Source organism: Callorhinus ursinus, unplaced genomic scaffold (genome assembly GCF_003265705.2).
Source record: "Callorhinus ursinus isolate GAN/ISIS: 27379988/994484 unplaced genomic scaffold, GSC_fseal_2.0 scaffold37, whole genome shotgun sequence".
In the NCBI taxonomy this organism is placed as follows: Eukaryota; Metazoa; Chordata; class Mammalia; order Carnivora; family Otariidae; genus Callorhinus; species Callorhinus ursinus.
The window spans coordinates 14104888-14124210 of NW_027397099.1; the positions used below are offsets into that span (position 1 = coordinate 14104888).

Here is a 19323-nt window from a genome sequence, read left to right on the forward strand (position 1 = left end):
CAGGGAGAGGGAGGAGGCTCCCTGCTGAGCAGAGATTTCCAATGCAGGGCTCCATCCCAGGACTCTGGGATCATGGTCTGAGCCAAAGGCAGACGCTTAACTGACTGAGCCACCTAGGCACCCCAAAGCCAAATATTCTTGTTCATTTGAGGGAGAGGTCCCATTTGGTTGGAACATAAGTAATTTTATTCCTAATTAATTGGAATTGCCTCTTTAAGATGTTTTTAGCATTCTGGGGGATAGGAAAAAATAATGTTTTTACAGGACCTTAAGGAACTGTAAGAAGCCATAGAAACGATACATTGTGAATAGATTCACAGTAATTTTTAGAGATGCACAGGTTCTTATTTATCTGATTTTATTGATTTTTTTAAGATGTCTGTGGGACAGTAAAAATTGGTCTTATTTAACTCCCTGCATTTTCTGGATGGGGAAAACTGAAACTGAAATAACTTAGCCAGGTACCACATAATCATGATTCAGTGGAAAGCGCATAGGCTTTGGAGTTGGGCTATAAATTGATTTCTCAGCTCATCCACTATGGGATTTAAGGCTCGTGTAGTCTGATAAAAGTGTTCATCTCTTCATCTATAAAATTGCAGTAAATTTTGGCAGAGTTGTTGAAGATTAAACCAAAGAATCTCAAGATCATACTTAGCCTAAAGTGTAAGAAAATATTATTTGTATTATTTTTAAAAAGCATTTAATAAACAAATGATTACTTATTGTGTGCTAAGCTCTTTTCTAGGTGTGAAGAGGTGAGCACAACTATTCAAATTCCCTCTCTTGTGCAACTTAAAGTCTAGTGAGGGACATAGAAAATAAACAGAAATTACCAGGTGGTCATAAGCTCTATGGAGAAAAGTAAAGCAGGGTGAAGGGGTGATGACGGGGCTGGTCATGTAGTTATGAAAGGAACTGAGAGAACAGCCCATGTGTAGATAACTGAAGCTTTCTAATTAGAATAAGTACAGACATTGGTAAATTGAGAAACAGCAAGAAACTAATGGAGCTTGGAGGGCAACATCTAAAGTACTGAAATCAGACTTTTTATTTTTGTGTATTTATCTTTTTTTAAGTAAGCTCCACGCCCAGTGTGGAGCCAAATACGAGGCTTGAACTCAAAACCCTGAGATCAAGACCTGAGCTGAGATCAAGAGCCAGATGCTTAACACACTGAGCCACCCCGTCTCCCCAGACTGTTTTTTTTAGGGAGTTGCCTTGTAGGCTATTGGAAAGAGTTTACAGTTGTATTAGAGAGATTTCAAGTTACATTTTTAGGGCATAAGTAATGCATAGAAAAAGTGATATTTTCATAACTCCAGTTATAGAATTGTTGCATTATAACTTAAACAAAAACTCTGCATTGTTACTATATGTCATTTATGCTACTTGGTGTTTTGGTTTAGATATCGACCAAAGTACACACAGTTATTTATATGGACTAATTAATTTCTTCTATTTTTTTTCCTGCCAGTGACTGTAGGAAACATTGAAAAAACATAATCATAAAATACTGGTCTCTCTGTTTCATTAATTCCTATAACTCTTATTCAGAATGAACAATTAATGTAATTTGGGATTTTGCCTAGAGATTTTTTTTTTAATCCTTCTTAATGGTGTCCACAAATTCATATTTTTGGTTTTTTTAGATTGTGAATCGGCACGGTCCTGAGGCAGACAGGCATTTATTACGCTGCCTATTTTCGCATGTGGATTTCAGTGGCGATGGTAAAAGCAGTGGCAAAGATTTTCATCAGGTATTGGGGCTTGCAGAGTTTATGTTTACTTGGATCTAGTTGTTTTAGTGAATTGCATTTTTGGCATTGTGTAGCAAAGGACACCTACAGAACATCCAGAGATAATTTTACCTGAATGGCTAAAAGGTGTTGGGACTTGTCCTTTTTTTTGCCCTTCCCTTCTCCTGCCTGGCTGCAGACCATTAATAGCTACCTAGGTCAGGCTTAGATTGCTGGGAATCAGACCTGCTTGCAGGAAGCAGGAATGTGGGGGAAGTCTTGCTTGACAAGTAAGGCAGAGAGGGGCTCTCTTTTTCTAGAAAGAATTTCTTTGGCTTGATTTTCAGTCTGGTAATAGTTTCTTATTATATTGTTTCTTATAGTTATCTTGTCAAGGGAAACTATTCTGTAGAGGTGTTGGTGTTAACTTACTGCTAGTAGACTCTAAGTAGTTTAAATGGGATTTTTAAAGAGGTAATTTTGATAATGTATAGAAACAATATACAATTAGTGTTCTGAGCACCTCTACGTCTGTTTGTGAAGATGAATGTTAGTGCTAATGAAGATTCACTTTTTATTTTTAAAGACTCAGTTTCTGATTCAGGAGTGTGCGTCGCTGATCACAAAGCCAAATTTTATCTCGACGCTGTCCTATGCCATTGATAATCCATTGCACTATCAGAAGGTTGGTATTGCTTTTATCTTTAGTAGCCCTAAGAATGTGACTTCCTAAAAAGGCCTTAAACCTTGATCTCATAATGACAGGTCTTAATTTAAAAATTTTAGTAGTTACTTCGGGGTTTTTCAGTTTTCTACCAAAATCAAGACAGTTTGATAATAAGTAGAAACTTACTAAAACCAGATCATGTGAAGGCTTAAGATTGTCAGTTCACAGTTCTAGGACATGGGGTATTCTTTCTATCATGACTACAGAATTCTGTCACTTCTGTGTAGCACCATAATTGGGTGAATAGATATGTTTATAAAAATTCTTGAAAATTGTAATTACTTTTTTTTTTAAGTTCTTCTTGTTTTAAAATAAAGTTTGGTTTGTTTCAGAGTTTAAAGCCTGCACCCCACTTATTTGCCCAGCTGAGTAAAGTTCTCAAGTTAAGCAAAGTACAAGAGGTAAGTGATTTAATAAGAGAGATAGGCAAAATTGGAATTACAGTTACTTGACTCTTTCATCAATCTAACCCCTCTTGTTTCAGGTAATTTTTGGCCTTGCCCTCTTAAATTCTTCCAGCTCAGATCTCAGAGGTTTTGGTAAGTTCTTTTTTTCTTAAAGATCCTGTAGTGAAGTTACTTCTTTAAAATCCACGAGTTTTTGAATCTTGAGGCTCCATAGATTAGATTTAGAGAGTAAGATAATCTAAGATTATTTTCTTTTGGTCTGTCTTATGAATGTATGTATGTATGGTAAAAACATTATAAAACTTACCTTCATAACCATATTTAAGTGTATAGTTTAGTAGTGTTAACTGTATTCACATTGTGTAACAGATGTCTGAAACTTCTTCATTTTGCAAAACTGAAACACTATACCCACTGAACAACTCTCCATCCCCCCCGCCCCTGGCAATTGGCCTCTTATTTTATACCTGCCAACTACAGCTGTGAAAACGTTAGAGGGTGAGGGGTGAGTTGGTGATTGAGAATGATGGTCATCTGTGTTCTGATGGGACTTTTTACCTATTGTGGTGCAATAGTAACTTGTGGTTTTTGGTTTACCTGACTTCCAGCTGCCCAGTTTATCAAACAGAAGCTTCCTGATCTTCTGCGTTCTTACATTGACGCAGACGTCAGTGGAAATCAAGAAGGTGGCTTCCAAGATATAGCAATAGAGGTCCTACATCTCCTCCTCTCCCATCTCCTCTTTGGGCAGAAGGGAGCCTTTGGAGTTGGACAGGAACAAATAGACGCTTTTCTTAAGACGCTGCGCAGAGGTAAAGGAGTGTCTGTTGCCTACAAAAGATGATTTCTTTGGATGAACACAAACATAAGACAGAAGGATTTTAGAATACAAGTGAAGACCATGATTTACTTTTCTATACTTAAGTTGGTAATTTTTTAAGAGAGAGGGAATTTTGTGATAATCACTTTCACATAGGAAAGTGATTAAAGCCTCATGGGAAAGGAACATAACTTCAGTTATCTATAGATAACAATCTAAGTTAAGACTTGGTATGTTTTCATGTAGTCTTTTCTTCTCCTTTAGGGTGATGGAGACTACATTGTTGTGACATACTCTTTTTACTTTAAAAAAATTGGTCATTATTGATATGCCCACTCTACTTCTTGGGCTATTTGAATTGCTATGCTAAGATAACTCCTGGTCCTATTGTTGATGTTCTTCTTTTCTCTGATCTTTTATAGAGAAGAGTAGTCTTTTTAAAACAAATCTTGGATTATACACTAACCACTATCCATTTTCACTGTTACTTTTTATAATTGAATTCAAAAAATATTTTAAAAGATTTATTTATTTGAGAGAGAAAATGCACACCAGCTGGGGGGAATGGCAGAGGGAGAGGGAGAGGAGTAGCAGACTCCCCACTGAGCGCAGGGGTCAGTCCCAGGACTCTGAGACCATGACTTGACATGAAAATAAGAGCTGTACACTTAACTGAGCGACCCAGATGCCCCTTAATTAATTAATTAATTTAATTAAAAAATTTTTATGTATTTAATTGACAGAGGGAGAGAGAGAGAGAGAGAGAACACAAGCAGGGGGAGTGGGAGAGGGAGAAGCAGGATTCCCGCAGAGCAGGGAGCCCGATGCCAGTCTTGATCCCAGGACCCAGGGATCATGACCTGAGCTGAAGGCAGTTGCTTAACCAACTGAGGCACCCAGGCGCCCCAAGGTGCCCCTTAATTTAAAATTTTTTAAAGTTTATTTAAGTAATCTCTGCACCCAATGAGAGACTTGAACTCAAAATCCTAAGATCAAGAGTCCCATGCTGCGCCATTTGAGCCAGGCAGGTGCCCCTATATAGTTTAATTTTAAACTGCATTAACTTTCTCTGAAAATTTTTTTTCCTGTAATTGAAATAAATAGTGATATTCTAATTATCTCTGATGTCTTCTTTGTATGGGAACTGAGAGTCCTACTGTGAAAATTTGAGGTAACATATAGGATGTGAATTGGTCACTAGGTATCAGTAAAAGATGGAAGATTTATACGATCTGAAGAGAAACCAGAGTATGGTCACTAGGTATTGGGATCCTAATACAAAAACTTACAAATATACCCAGGCAATTTTTGTGATGAGAAAACATTCATATTTTGGAATTGGTGTTAAGGTCATAACTTGGGCTCGCTGGATTGGAAAAAACTGAAAAAAACTTTGAAAATGAACTTGTGGAAGATTCAGGTTTGGGGGCCTTTTAGAGAGAGTAAATGGGGATTGTTTGTTTTTAATCAGTATAGCAGTTGTAATCTTCTTTTTCTCCTTCAGATTTTCCCCAGGAACGCTGTCCCGTGGTGCTTGCACCACTTTTATACCCTGAAAAACGGGACATTCTAATGGACAGGATCCTGCCTGATTCCGGAGGGGTAGCTAAAACCATGATGGAGAGCTCCTTGGCTGATTTTATGCAGGAAGTTGGCTATGGCTTTTGTTCAAGGTTGGTAGTAAAACATACTAAAATTCTGATTACTCTTCGTGCCACATATGATGTAATTCTTTAAGGCCGGTTCCTAAGATTAGTTAATGTGCCATCATCTTTGCCTCTGAGGAGTATTGCTTCTAAAGTTTTTGCTTCCAAATTTAATTTTCCACATACAGGCATACCTCTGTATGCTTCATTTTATTGTGCTTTACAGATACTGCACTTTTTTCCCAAACTGAAGTTTGTGGCAACTCCATGTCAGGCAGGTCTGTTGGCACCATTTTTCCAACAGCATTTGCTTATTGCTTTGTGTCTTTGTGTCACATTTTGAAATTTCTCACAATATTTCAAACTTTTTCATTACTGTGTTTATTAATTAATGGTGATCTGTCATCAGTGATTACAACTCACTGAAAGTTCAGATGACGGCTAGCAATTTTTAGTGAAAAAGTATTTTTAATTCAGGTATGTACATTTTGTTTAGACATAATGCTATTGCACATGCAGTAGACCTACAGTATAGTGTAAACATAACTTACAGCGGGAAATGAAAAAGTTCATTTGATTTGATTTATTGTGGTTTTCTGGAACTAATCCCACAAAAATCTCCCAGGTATGCCTGTATTAGTTTTGGTTACAGGTATAAATATTCTGGTGGCTAAATTTTTATTTCCTTCTCCTCCCCTAGTTTCTTAAATTTAGAAATCAGAGGTTCCTAGTCCAGTTGCCAGGATAGACAGTTTTAGCTTTTGGGGGAGAGGGAGAGCATTGATGCAAGTGTTCATGGAAATTGTATCACTTCCTACCTGACGTGTTTAATTTTCTCTTCCCTCGCTGTACCCCACTGTGCCTTCATTTTCTACAACCTTCCTTTTCTCCTTAACATAGCTGCCTCTTGAATGTTTTTCTCTCTTGTTAGGGACACCAAAGGAAATACTTTCACCCTGTTAGTAGCACTTATGACTGTGATAAAGTGGATTATCAGTATTTTCTTGAGAGTTAAATAAAGGTATTAATGCGTTCTGCTTTGACTTTAAGTATAACTTTTAATGTTTTTCAAACTCTTCATAGAGACCCAGTTTCCAGTTATTTTTGAAAGTATATTTGTTGGGTGTGAATATGTGCCTGGCATAAAACTTTGTTTAGTTAAACTTTCACGGAGCAAAGTAGAAGAGTTAGGATACATTTCAAGGCTTTGTACATATCAGAATAATCAAACTCACCTTTAGTGTCAGCATTTCATTTTATTTTAAAAAAATACATATATATGTATAAGTGGGTGGAGGAGGGTCAGAGGGAGAGGGAGAGAGAGAATCTTAATTTCCACACTGGGCTCTGTGTCATGACCTTGAGATCATGTCGTGAGCCTAAATCAGGAGTCGATATTTAACCAACTCAGCCTCCTAGGTACCCTAAGTATCAGTATTTTAATTTTGATTCATATTGAGGATGGAGGAATTTAATTTTGTTTTTGTGAAAGATGAAATCATTACTCTTGGCCGAATTTTCTTCCATTGATCTTCTAAACTTTTTCCATTTTCTTTTTTTCCTCTAGTTTTATTGAGCAATAATTGATATGCATCACTGTACAAGTTCAAGCATATAGCATGATGGTTTGATTTACATATATGGTTTGATTTATATATATTATGAAGTGATTACCATAAGTGATTAGGCTAATATCCATCTTATATAGATACAGTGAAAAGGAAAAGTTTTCCCATATTCTTAGTTAAGTAGGTTCTTTTTATATTCCTAGCTATATAAAATAACATGGAATGAAGCTTATATTAGTAAAAATCTAAAGATTTAACCTTGGTATTGAAGGTGGTAGCGTTTTCCTGAGGTTTAATTTCTGTTTCAGTATTGAAGAATGTCGCAATATAATCATGCAGTTTGGTGTTCGGGAGGTCACAGCTGCCCAGGTTGCCAGGGTTTTGGGGATGATGGCTCGAACTCATTCAGGATTGACAGATGGAATTCCATTACAGGTAAATATAGAAATCAGCTATTTTACAATGTGAATTAATATCCTGGACCTCCTTTATTTTATTTATTAAATTACAGTATGATTGATTGTTCTACCAACCATAGCTGAACACATTAAGTATTTGGGTTTGTTCAATTCAAATTTTCCTTGTACAGAGTATCTCTGCTCCTGGTAGTGGGATCTGGAGTGACGGAAAAGATAAAAGTGATGGAGCACAGGCACACACATGGAATGTAGAAGTCTTGATTGATGTTCTCAAGGAACTGGTGAGTACATGGAATCGTGATTTTATATTCATGATGTTAATACGATAGAGCCTGAAGAAAGCAAATTTTAATAAATAGAATGCTCAGCTGAATGAGAGCAGCAATGTTTTGGGGTTCCCGACTTCATTGGCTCTAAAATAATGAACTTTACAAGGTGATTATATTCTGGAGACAGTTCATAATCAAATACCAGTTTTGTTCATTAGGAGTTGTTGCTGTACAATTCTGAGTGGCACTGCTGAGGTGATTTGGTGGAATCCTGGTGTGTCGTTATTTTGGAGGAACAAATTTAGTGCACAGTAATGATTTTTTAAAGAATTATTGAGAAAGGAGGCCTTCTGAATATTTTATGGAAAGTGCAACAAAAATTCTATCTTGTTTATGGTGGATAAGGATAATAAAATGCATACTTCTCTTACTACTTCCACTTCTGAAATATCCACAAACTAAATAATTTGCCCCCAGATAAACAAAGTACCTCTCCTAAAATGTTAAAATGCTTAAATAAAACATATAGGAATGAAACCTTGAGAATTTAAAAGGGAGTGATAAAGTGTAGTCAGTGGGAGAATAGTGGATTCAGGATATATGTAATATCTTCAGTCTCATCCATAAAATGGCAAGGAACAAAATGCAACTTTGAAGACTATGTATATATATGTATACAATAATACTCTTTGTAAGGTGTCAGGACATTTATCCTAATTCTCATTTTTAGTTTTCTGTGTTTGTAATTTATAGGTATAATTGGGTTACAGTTGTCTATATGACATTCTTATTAACCACATCACGGGTTTTTAAATTTTTCTTGATAGTGGATGGATTTATAGTATTCAAAATTTATTCTCCTTTATTAATAGGCAAAAATAATACTTGATCTTGGCAGAAAATTTGGAAATGGGAAATAAAGTTTCATTACGTATGGATACCACTTAATGTTTTGATTTTATCTTGTGGTGGTCATGCAAAAGTAAAAATACGCCCTCTTCACTTAGTAGTTCCATCATTGTACTTTATTGCCTTACTGAAAATAATCTCTTTTTAAAAATTGCAGACAAGAACAGTATTTCATGTTACCTCAACCTATTTTCTGTTTTCAGAGAGTGCAAAAGGCTATAAAACTGAGAGCCTGCACTGAGTTTGAACATTTGAGTTAGTAACCTCTTTTCTTCCTTCCTTCATTTTCTTCTCATATATTAAGAGTTTTCTGTACATTTTTTTGTAGGCAGGGAGCAGAAAACAGTTTGATTTTGGCTGAACAATTTGTTTCTCCATTGCCCACCAAAGATGAGAGGAAGAGACCACAGGGGATTCTTACAGTCTTAGCAAACTTACCTGTGGATTTACTAAATTCGTCTCTATGATAATGCAATTTAATAGTACGTTATTGGTTCTGTTCTGTTACAGTCAGTCCTTAAAACAAATTTTATTTTATTTTATTTTTTTATTTTTTATTTTTTTTTAAAGATTTTGTTTATTTATTTGACAGAGAAACAGCGAGAGAGGGAACACAAGCAGCAGGAGTGGGAGAGGGAGAAGCAGGCTTCCCGCTGAGCAGGGAGCCCGATGCGGGGCTCGATCCCAGGACCCTGAGATCATGACCTGAGCCGAAGGCAGTCGCTTAACCAACTGAGCCACCCAGGCGCCCCTAAAACAAATTTTAGAAAGAACAAGAAAACTTACTTTCTGAATGTTGTTACCTTAGAGTGAATACTTCTTTTGAAGTTTGTTCTTTGTACCCTTGCTTTGTGAAGCAAGCATTAATGTGTTCATGGCTTGCAAGGAGTCACCTTAGAGCAAAACTAAACTGTCCATGATGCTTTGAGGAATTTTAAGTACAGGGACGCCTGGGTGGCTCAGTCGTTAATCATCTGTCTTCGGCTTGGGTCATGATCCCGGGGTCGTGGGATCAAGCCCCGCGTCGGGCTCCCTGCTCAGCTGGAAGCCTGCTTCTCCCTCTCCCTCTGCCTGCTGTTCCCCTTGCTTATGCTCACTCTCTCTGTCTAATAAATAAGTAAAATCTTTAAAAAAAAAAAAAAAAGGGAGTTTTAAGTATATAGTGTGGAAAGCCTTTTTCTTTTCAAGCATAAAATAAACTTTAGTACTTTGTGCAGGGTTTGGTAAATTATATTCTATAAACTTGTTTCCTTTGCTTTATGTTTTCTTAAGGAATCTCATACTGCTTTTTTGAATACCTTTTCATAGAACATTTTTTAAATGGAATTTTCATTTTGACATGAAGAATTTAGACCACTTTCCCTGATGCATACAATTGGTATACTTTGTAGGGGAGATCTTTAGGTAATTAAGAATGGTATTTGGGGGTGCCTGGGTGGCTCAGCGTATTAAGTGTCTGACTTGATTTTGACTCCCATTGTGATCTCGGGTTTGTGAGATGGAGCTCTGTGTCAGGCTCTGTGCTCAGCATGGAGTCTGCTTGAGATTCTCTCTCCCCTCTCCCCCACACGCGAGTGCATGTGTTCTCTATCTCTCTCTCAATAAATCAGATCAGAAAGGTATTTGGAATAATTGATTTATCTTTGCAACTTTGTTCCAAGTTAGTAGAATATTGGTGTAAAAACAAAGAGGCACTAATTGAAGAGTTTTACCAAACTGGGATGGGATGGATTATTGGACTAAGTATGGACGAGAGAGTTCCACATTATACACTCCCATGGCCAGAAGTATGTCATGAACTAAAAGGTTGGGTGCCTTGCTAGTAGAACCAGTTTATTTTAAATATTAAGAATTACTTTTTTAGTCTCTAGAGATTCCAGACTATGATTATTTTGAGTTTATAATTAGAACATTTTAATTTAATTTCAGATTTAGTTTGGCTCTTTGGATAAAGCATAGAAATGTGTACAGTTTTTATTAGATTTTGAAATGTTTTCCTGTTTCAGAACCCGAGTTTGAATTTCAAGGAAGTAACTTATGAACTGGACCATCCTGGATTTCAAATTCGTGATAGTAAAGGACTTCATAATGTGGTTTATGGCATTCAGAGGGGTCTAGGTATGGAAGTGTTCCCAGTAGACCTCATATATAGACCCTGGAAACATGCAGAAGGCCAGGTAAGTGAATGGTGTTTAACTGTAGAAGGGGAAGCAAATAATGACATTTCTTATATAGTGCCATCTATCCATTGATTAAAATATTCTTTTAACATAGAATTTGTTTTGGACAGTGCAGAATAGTACAGACCATCAGTATTTTGAAAAGAATATCATCATAGTTTAGTACAGTAAGAGTCAAAGTATAGCAAACCATTTTCCGAACTGTTTGTCTCCAAGACCATTTTATCTCATACCTTTCATGTGTTTGAATTGTTGTCTGTGGTTTTGAAGAGCACATAATTAAGATTTAAAACAGAATTTGTCATTCTTACAAGATTGAGATTAGCCTAATGAAAATGTTTCAGATTTTTATAGCATTTGCAGTCATTTATGGTAGTAAGGACTTTTTTCTCTTGTCTCAGCTCTCCTTCATTCAGCATTCCCTTATAAATCCAGAGATCTTCTGTTTTGCTGACTATCCCTGTCATACGGTTGCCACTGATATTCTGAAAGCACCACCAGAGGATGACAATCGAGAAATTGCCACATGGTAAAGACTCTCCTGTAGCTTTTCTTGCAGGGGTTACTTATGCTTTTTTTGCAATACAAAATTAATAGCGAGCAACTACGTAGTTAAAAGATTTTACTGAAACGGTATTTTTAGTGAGCCTTCTTAAACTTTAAATTTTTATAGAAGGATGTTGCTGGATAAAAGTCTATTTTTAGTTTCCTTATCACTGGATAGTTAACGTTTTTCCTAAGGTCTGCCAGTGGGTATTCTCTGAACTGTCAAATGTTGGAAGGAGGTTTTTACTTCTCCCATAGTTTAGATCCCTTTCTTATGTCTACAGATACGCTTGCTCTCTTTTCTTTGTAAGTAGCTCAAGATGGCCAACCCATCAATTCTAATCTGTTCAGCTAAATTACCTAGTTTATTTGAGTTCCAATTCCTAATTTCTGAGGGAGAATCTGACTCTGGCCCAGTACGTTTCTCCTGGAACTCAAGTCACTTCTCTATAGGAATGTGAGGTAAGGATGGTGAAAGTATTTCCATTACTGTTGACACACACAGACACACATAGCATGCGTGTGCACGCACACGGGAGGGAGTAACATGGGCTGGATTGCTCCCCATGGCTGGATTGCTCCCCAAAGGTAACTACTTTTTTCTTTTTTTCTAACTGGTTTTCTGAGGCCCTTTTCCAACACGGAACAGATGATTGAATTTTTGGGGCTGTGGGTTGGATTTTTAGGGCAATTTAAAGCCCTTTAGATATTGCCAGATCTTCTAAAGCAAGAGATGGTAAATCTCCTGTAACGGGTTAGTTAATATCTGGCTTCTCTGGCCAGATGGTCTCTGTAGCAACTGCTTAACTGTTGTTGCACAATATAAATATGGGTATAGTTCTTTCAACAAAACATTTACTGAAACAGGCAGTAGGTAGGATTGGTCCTGTGGATGTAGTTTGTTGATCCCTGTTCTGAAAGTTTGACTCCCACGCAGTAGTTAGTTCTAAAGTTCGTCCTTTTCGCAGGTGCTAGCAACATTGGATATGCAGGCTTGGTTGATATTTTTTCCCCTCCTGTCAAGTCTAATGTATATAGCAGTATTTTCTTTTATAAAATTGAAATGTCATAGCGCATTTAACAATTCCTTAACATAGCTGTACATTCAAGTTTGTCTCAAAAATGTCTAACAGTTTGTATGATGAAGAGTCCAGACAGGGTTCACATAGTTTCTTTTATTCTGTAAATCTTCCTTTTTTCATTCTCTTTTTTGAAATACAATTTTTGCCATTGATTTGATAAAATAATAGGATCTTTTATCCTTTAAACTACCCCGTGGTATGGGGTATATGTTTCCTCATGGCATTTAATTTGATCTCTGTCCCCATAGTTTTCATGGACTAAGTAAGGGTAGAGTAAGTTCTTGAGATTTGATTAAAGTCAACCACATTCAGCTTATTGGGACAAGAATAATGCATAGGGGATGTTGTGGACTTCTGAACTTGCTTGAAATCAGGAAGCACTTAACGTAGACCTTGGCATTACCAAAGTAAGTGTTGAGGCTACATTTTTGTGTAGAATTTTTGTGTGTGTATAAATTAGGTCTATGTTTATATTTTGGATTTTTGACCATTCCTAAATAAAGTCTGTGATGGTGTTTCTATTTTTTATACCAGTCACAAAAATCTTTGATGATCTCTCCTTGGTAAGGAGGATCCATGATTATAAAAGTGGTCTGTGGTGTCCCCTCTTTCATCACTTACTGTCAACTTTGAACTGCCTTTGAAATTAGTCTGAAAGTATACCAGCATATAATTTTAATATGAACACCCCTAATTTAAACATTTTTCAAATTGACAGCTCAGTTTTATTGTGATAGCTGGTATCACTTATTTGGAAAATAGATTTTTGTATATTTAGGTTTTCATTGACAGAGTATCTTATTTCCATTCTTGTTAGGAAGAGCTTGGATTTGATTGAATCTCTGCTGAGGCTTGCAGAGGTGGGGCAATATGAACAAGTCAAACAGCTCTTCAGCTTCCCTATTAAACACTGTCCAGACATGCTGGTATTGGCCTTACTACAAATCAACACCTCTTGGCACACCTTGCGCCATGAGCTCATCTCCACTCTGATGCCAATTTTCCTCGGAAACCATCCTAACTCTGCTATTATTTTGCACTATGCATGGCATGGGCAGGTAAGACATGAACATTTTTTTCTCTTAGTAACTGACATTCTTTGGAGGATGTTCAACTAAATTGTCAGTCTTCAATTATGACACTTGAGAAAAGTGGCACTTCCATAAAGCTTATTTTATTTTTTTAGTATCATGTGAATGTTAAAGTCTAAAACTTCAAAGAACAAGAGGGAAGAGGCAAAAAAATAATAAATAATTCAGTATTATGAAAGCTCTGTACTACTAGGGCACCAGTAGTATGCTTTTGATAGCAGTAAGGAACTTAATTATTTATCATGGAACCAAAAGGTACTCATGTCACTTTTTAACAGTTAAATGGGGGAAGATTATAAATCAATTTAATTGACATTATTTTCTCTTTTATCCATACCCAGCATCTAAATTTTGTTTCTACTGAAATGCCTTTTAAGCCCTGTGCTTTCCCTCCCTAAGTTTGTAGAATTTATTTAACCTGTAAATATTTTTTTGTGGGGGCGCTTGGGTGGCTCAGTTGCTAAGTGTCTGTCTTCAGCTCAGGTCATGATCCCACCCTGCTCTGCAGGAAGCCTGCTTCTGCCACTCCCACTCCCTCTGCTTCTGTTCCCTCTCTCTCTGTGTGTCTCTATCAAATAAATAAAATCTTTAATGTGTATATATATATATATATGCACACACACACACACACACACATATATATATATTTGTGCATTGAATTTTTTCCCCTAATGGCCTGTTGTATTTTTTTTTAAAGATTTTATTTATTTATTTGAGAGAGAATGAGATAGCGTGAGAGGGGGGAGGGTCAGAGGGAGAAGCAGACTCCCCGCACGGCAGGGAGCCAGATGTGGGACTCGATCCCCAGATTCTAGGATCATGACCTGAGCTGAAGGCAGTCGCTTAACCAGCTGAGCCACCCAGGTGCCCCTGGCCTATTGTATTTTTAATAATGACAAATGCAGAAGCTTTAGAAAAAGCAGTTATCAAGCACTTTACATCAGGTGCCCACGCTTTTTTAAAGATTTATTTGTTTAATTGGGAGAGAGTAGGGGAAGGAGCAGAGGGAGACAGTCTCCAAGCAGACTCCCCACTGAGCGTGGAGCCCGACAGAGGGCTCAGTCTCACAGAGCTCAGTCTCACGACTGTGAGATTATTTACCTGAGCTGAAACCAAGAGTCAGATGCTTAAACCAACTGAGCCACCCAGGCTCCCTTCAGGTACCTTTTTTGGCTATTTTTTTTCTTTAATCATTTTTATTTTCAGTAGTTTTATACAGGCACTTTAAAAGTTTTGTTAAGATTCTGATACATATATATATATTTTTTAAAGATTTTATTTATTTGACAGAGACACAGCGAGAGAGGGAACACAAGCAGGGGGAGTGGGAGAGGGAGAAGCAGCCTTCCCGCCGAGCAGGGAGCCTGATGGCGGGGCTCGATCCCAGGACCCTGGGATCATGACCTGAGCCGAAGGCAGACGCTTAACGACTGAGCCACCCAGGTGCTCCTGGAAAGAGAGATTTAAAACTGTTTTGATTGACTGATGGCATGATCATCTACAAAGAAAATTCAAGGGAATGTAGCAAGATTTGCAGAATGCAAGATTACTATGTACAAATCAGTTGTATTTATGCACAACATGAGATTGAAATTTTAAAAATATCATTTAAATTAGCATAAAGTCTCTCTTTGCTCAGATTGACCCAGAATTTTTACTTAAAAGTTTTTATTTATTTATTTGACAGAAACACAACGGGAGAGGGAACACAGCAGGGGCGAGAGGGAGAGGGAGGAGCAGGGAGCCCGATGCGGGGCTCGATCCCAGGACTCTGGGATCATGACTTGAGCCAAAGGCAGGCGCTTAACGACTGAGCCACCCAGGCCCCCCATGACTCTGATTTATAAATGAAAAATGTTAGCTTCAGTTCTGTGCTATTTAGTCAGTCCTCCATTTCTAGAGACTCAAATTACGTGGTAAACTTAACAGAATGTTTAACAAGCATTTATCCAGAAGCTTTGTAGCCCGGATATTTTCAGGTCTTTATCACCACAGCTATGCGGTACAAAGGGCAGGCCAAAAGGAGCATCTCCGCACTCCTTGTTGAATACTTCTTTCATTTGGATCTTCTGTCACTCTAGGACAGTAACTGGAAAGTGATTTAGGTTCAGTGATAGCAGTTGCCTTGCCATTGCTTCTATGAGAACTATTCACTAAATTCCAACTGTTTATTTCTTTTTTTTTTTTTTTTTTTAAAGATTTTATTTATTTATTTCAGAGAATGAGAGATAGAAAGCACTAGAGGGAAGAGGGTCAGAGGGAGAAGCAGACTCCCTGCTGAGCAGGGAGCCCGATGCGGGACTCGATCCCGGGACTCCAGGATCATGACCTGAGCCGAAGGCAGTCGCTTAACCAACTGAGCCACCCAGGCGCCCCCAACTGTTTATTTCTGTCATTCAGCTGCAAGCCTTTATTTTTTTTTTTTCCCCCTCCCCCGCCGTAGCTGCAAGCCTTTTGATCAGGCCTCAAAGCCAGGCTGTTTTCTGGAAATAAAGGAAATAGGAAAATTACAGAAAAATGAACATTTCACATTTGTGAAAAAGCTAAATGTAGAATGTACAAGTACCATTCTTAGAAATACTGATAGAATACTACACTGTGCAACATGAGAAATGATTACCTTAAACCAATTTTAAACATTTATAGACCAGTAATTTTATAGTTTAATAATAAGGAAATTATACAAATTTGATGTATCCTCATGTTCATATCGTATTCTATTCTGTTTGAAAATATATTGGCAGATGTCTTATAGGACAAATACATAAACTGAATGACTATATGACCCATGGTTTAGGGACAGGCTTTCATTTGGAAGATGTGGAAGTAACTTGACTTTCCTACAGAGAATGTCCCTGCAATCACTGCTTGAGGATTGAACTTAATGTCTGTATGGGTACACTTCAATTTTACATATATGTAACAGGTTAAATTAGCTGGGCATTTGCAGTAGTGCCTATGAAAATGTTTGCAGTATTGATATATAACCCCCGTTTTTCTTTTCTTAGGGACAGTCTCCCTCAATCCGCCAACTTATCATGCATGCAATGGCAGAATGGTACATGCGAGGGGAGCAGTATGACCAGGCCAAATTGTCGCGAATACTTGATGTGGCCCAGGACTTGAAGGTGAGCTTGGAGGGACAAGCTAACACTTTTATTTATTCATGAGACAAGAAAACTTTTTTTTTTCAAACGATTTGTTTTGGAGAGAAAGAGTGCGAGCAAGCGCAGGGCAGGGCAGGTGGGATGTGGCAGAGGGAGAGAAAAACTCAGGCTGACTTCTCACTGAGTGTGGAGCCTGACACGGGGCTTGATTTTATGACCCTGAGATCATGACCTGAGCCAAAATCAAATTTGGTGCTTAACTGACTGCGCCACCCAGGTGCCCCGGAAAACATTTTTCATGTAATATAGATGCGGATAATTCAAATGTAACGAACTCTTCGCTAGATTATGTTGAGATTTACAATTTGCCTTGTAAGTACAAAGGGATTGGAAGGAGAGTGGTTTTAGAAAGGTAAGAAATGGGGGTGCCTTTGTGGCTCAGTTGGTTAAGCATCTGCCTTTGGCTCAGGTCATGGTCTTGGGGTCTTGGATCAGGCCCTGGGTTGGTCTCCCTGCTGAGCGGGTGTCTGCTTCTCCCTCTCTGTCTGCCCCCCCCCCCCAGCTTGTGCACCTCTCTTGCTCTTTCTCAAATAAATAAATAAAATCTTTTAAAAAAAGGTAAAAAATGTTTTCAATTCTCAGTACATTTGATTGAATTTTGTTTGGTCTTCTATGATAGTTGCAAGGATATTTTATTTATTTATTTATTTATTTAATTTAATTTTATTTTTAAAATTATTATGTTAATCACCATACATTACATCATTAGTTTTTGATGTAGTGTTCCATGATTCATTGTTTGCGTATAGCACCCAGTGCTCCATGCAGAATGTGCCCTCTTTAATACCCATCACCAGGCTAACCCATCCACCCCACCCCCCTATTTATTTATTTTTTAAAGATTTTATTTATTTGACACCCAGAGACAGAGAAAGCAAGCACAAGCAGGGAGAATGGCAGGCAGGGGAGAAGCAGGCTCCCCGCTGAGCAAGGAGCAGGATGCCGGGCTCAATCCCAGAACCCTGGGATCATGACCTGAGCTGAAGGCAGCCGCTTAACCGACTGAGCCCACCCAGGCGCCCCCAACAAGGCTATTTAATTTATTTATTTTTTTAAAGATTTTATTTATTTATTTGAGAGAGAGAATGAGATAGAGCATGAGAGGGGGGAGGGTCAGAGGGAGAAGCAGACTCCCCACCGAGCAGGGAGCCTGATGGGGGACTCGATCCCCGGACTCCAGGATCATGACCCAAGCCGAAGGCAGTCGCTTAACCAACTGAGACACCCAGGCGCCCCACAAGGCTATTTTAAAGCAAGTGTGATAAGTGACTTCATGTAATATGTTAGATATAATTTGTGGAGAAACTGGTTGGGTTTCACCCCTTTTGCAGGTGTCATTAGCATTAACGGAATCTTTTGACAAATAGTCTGACTTGATGTCTTTGACCAGTAGGTACATAGTACTGGTGTTGAAGTTGTGCTTAGGTTGGAGTAAGTCTTGAGTTTAGGTTTTTTTTTTTATTTATTTTTTTTATTTTTATTTTTATTTTTTTTAAAGATTTTATTTATTTATTTGATAGAGCGAGAGAGCACAAGCAGGGGGAACAGTAGAGGGAGAGGGAGAAGCAGGTTCCCCGCCAAGCAGGGAGCCCGATGCGGGGCTCGATCCCAGGACCCTGGGATCACGACCTGAGCCGAAGGCAGATGCTTAACCTTCTGAGCCACCCAGGCGCCCCAAGTTTAGGTTTTTTTTTTTAATGGAGTATTGATCCTTATTTATGCATTGTGTCTTGCTCTGATTTTGTCTAATTATTTTAAGAAGCACAGGGTAAAGTCATGTGTCCATCCATCTTTGAAATGTGATCTTGTTTTAAGTAAAAACTAATATCACCAATGAATTAAGCTAAGCTATTTAAAAAATTATGACCAAGAAAATATTAGCAATATGTTTTATTTAGACTTGATTGTGAAAATAAAATCAGGGAACAGAATAGAACAGAATGTGAGAAAGATACTTAATTGCTTGACTTACAGGTTTGTTTTTTTAAGATTTATGAAAAAAAAAAGATTAAGAGAGGGTGCATGCATGTTGCGGGGGCGGCAGGATGGGGTAGCGGGAGAGGGATAGACAGAATCTCAAGTAGACTGACTCCCTGCTGAATGGGGAGCATGCTGTGGGGCTTGATCTCACAGCCCTGAGATCATGACCTGAGCCAAAATCAAGAATCAGAAGGCTTAACCGGCTGAGCCACCCAGACGCTCTGACTTTCTGATATTCTTTTGTTTTAGGCCTTGTCAATGCTGCTAAATGGTACTCCATTTGCCTTTGTTATTGACCTTGCTGCACTTGCTTCACGTCGTGAATACCTCAAACTTGACAAGTGGCTCACAGATAAAATTCGAGAGCATGGAGTAAGCAGGATTTGTCCATTTATTACTGCTTTAAAATTTTGATGGCTAAAATAGCCAAAGAAACAATGGCAATGAAGATATTATTTTGTGGATTTTATATTGTCTTTAATAGTCTTTAAAGTCTGAAAGCAGTTAAGATCAATTTCAAATGAACCGAAAGATTTACTGTTTTCCAGGAGCCTTTTATCCAGGCATGTATGACTTTTTTAAAGAGACGGTGCCCTTCGATTTTGGGTGGACTTGCTCCAGAGAAAGATCAGCCCAAAAGTGCTCAACTTCCTCCAGAAACTCTGGCGACAATGTTGGCCTGTTTACAAGCTTGTGCAGGGTAAGAAGAGCATGCCTAAATAGGACTATTTAGTATTGGATTTGGATTATTTGAATAAATTGTTTGGGGAAAG

At 38.0% G+C, this 19323-nt stretch overlaps 1 protein-coding gene across 6 annotated transcripts in view; it reads left to right on the forward strand.

Annotated features, from left to right (window-relative positions):
* Positions 1 to 19323, forward strand: part of CNOT1 (CCR4-NOT transcription complex subunit 1) — a 115331-nt gene that overhangs the window by 44883 nt on the left and 51125 nt on the right. For all 6 annotated transcript variants that reach the window (XM_025889133.2, XM_025889136.2, XM_025889135.2 and 3 more), the window contains exons 3-16: positions 1653 to 1760; positions 2326 to 2424; positions 2799 to 2867; positions 2951 to 3005; positions 3482 to 3685; positions 5198 to 5366; positions 7216 to 7342; positions 7497 to 7607; positions 10511 to 10681; positions 11086 to 11213; positions 13130 to 13370; positions 16412 to 16531; positions 18800 to 18922; positions 19099 to 19250. In XM_025889133.2, the coding sequence (XP_025744918.1) occupies positions 1653 to 1760; positions 2326 to 2424; positions 2799 to 2867; positions 2951 to 3005; positions 3482 to 3685; positions 5198 to 5366; positions 7216 to 7342; positions 7497 to 7607; positions 10511 to 10681; positions 11086 to 11213; positions 13130 to 13370; positions 16412 to 16531; positions 18800 to 18922; positions 19099 to 19250 (1877 nt within the window). The remainder of the gene's footprint in view (positions 1 to 1652; positions 1761 to 2325; positions 2425 to 2798; positions 2868 to 2950; positions 3006 to 3481; positions 3686 to 5197; positions 5367 to 7215; positions 7343 to 7496; positions 7608 to 10510; positions 10682 to 11085; positions 11214 to 13129; positions 13371 to 16411; positions 16532 to 18799; positions 18923 to 19098; positions 19251 to 19323) is intronic.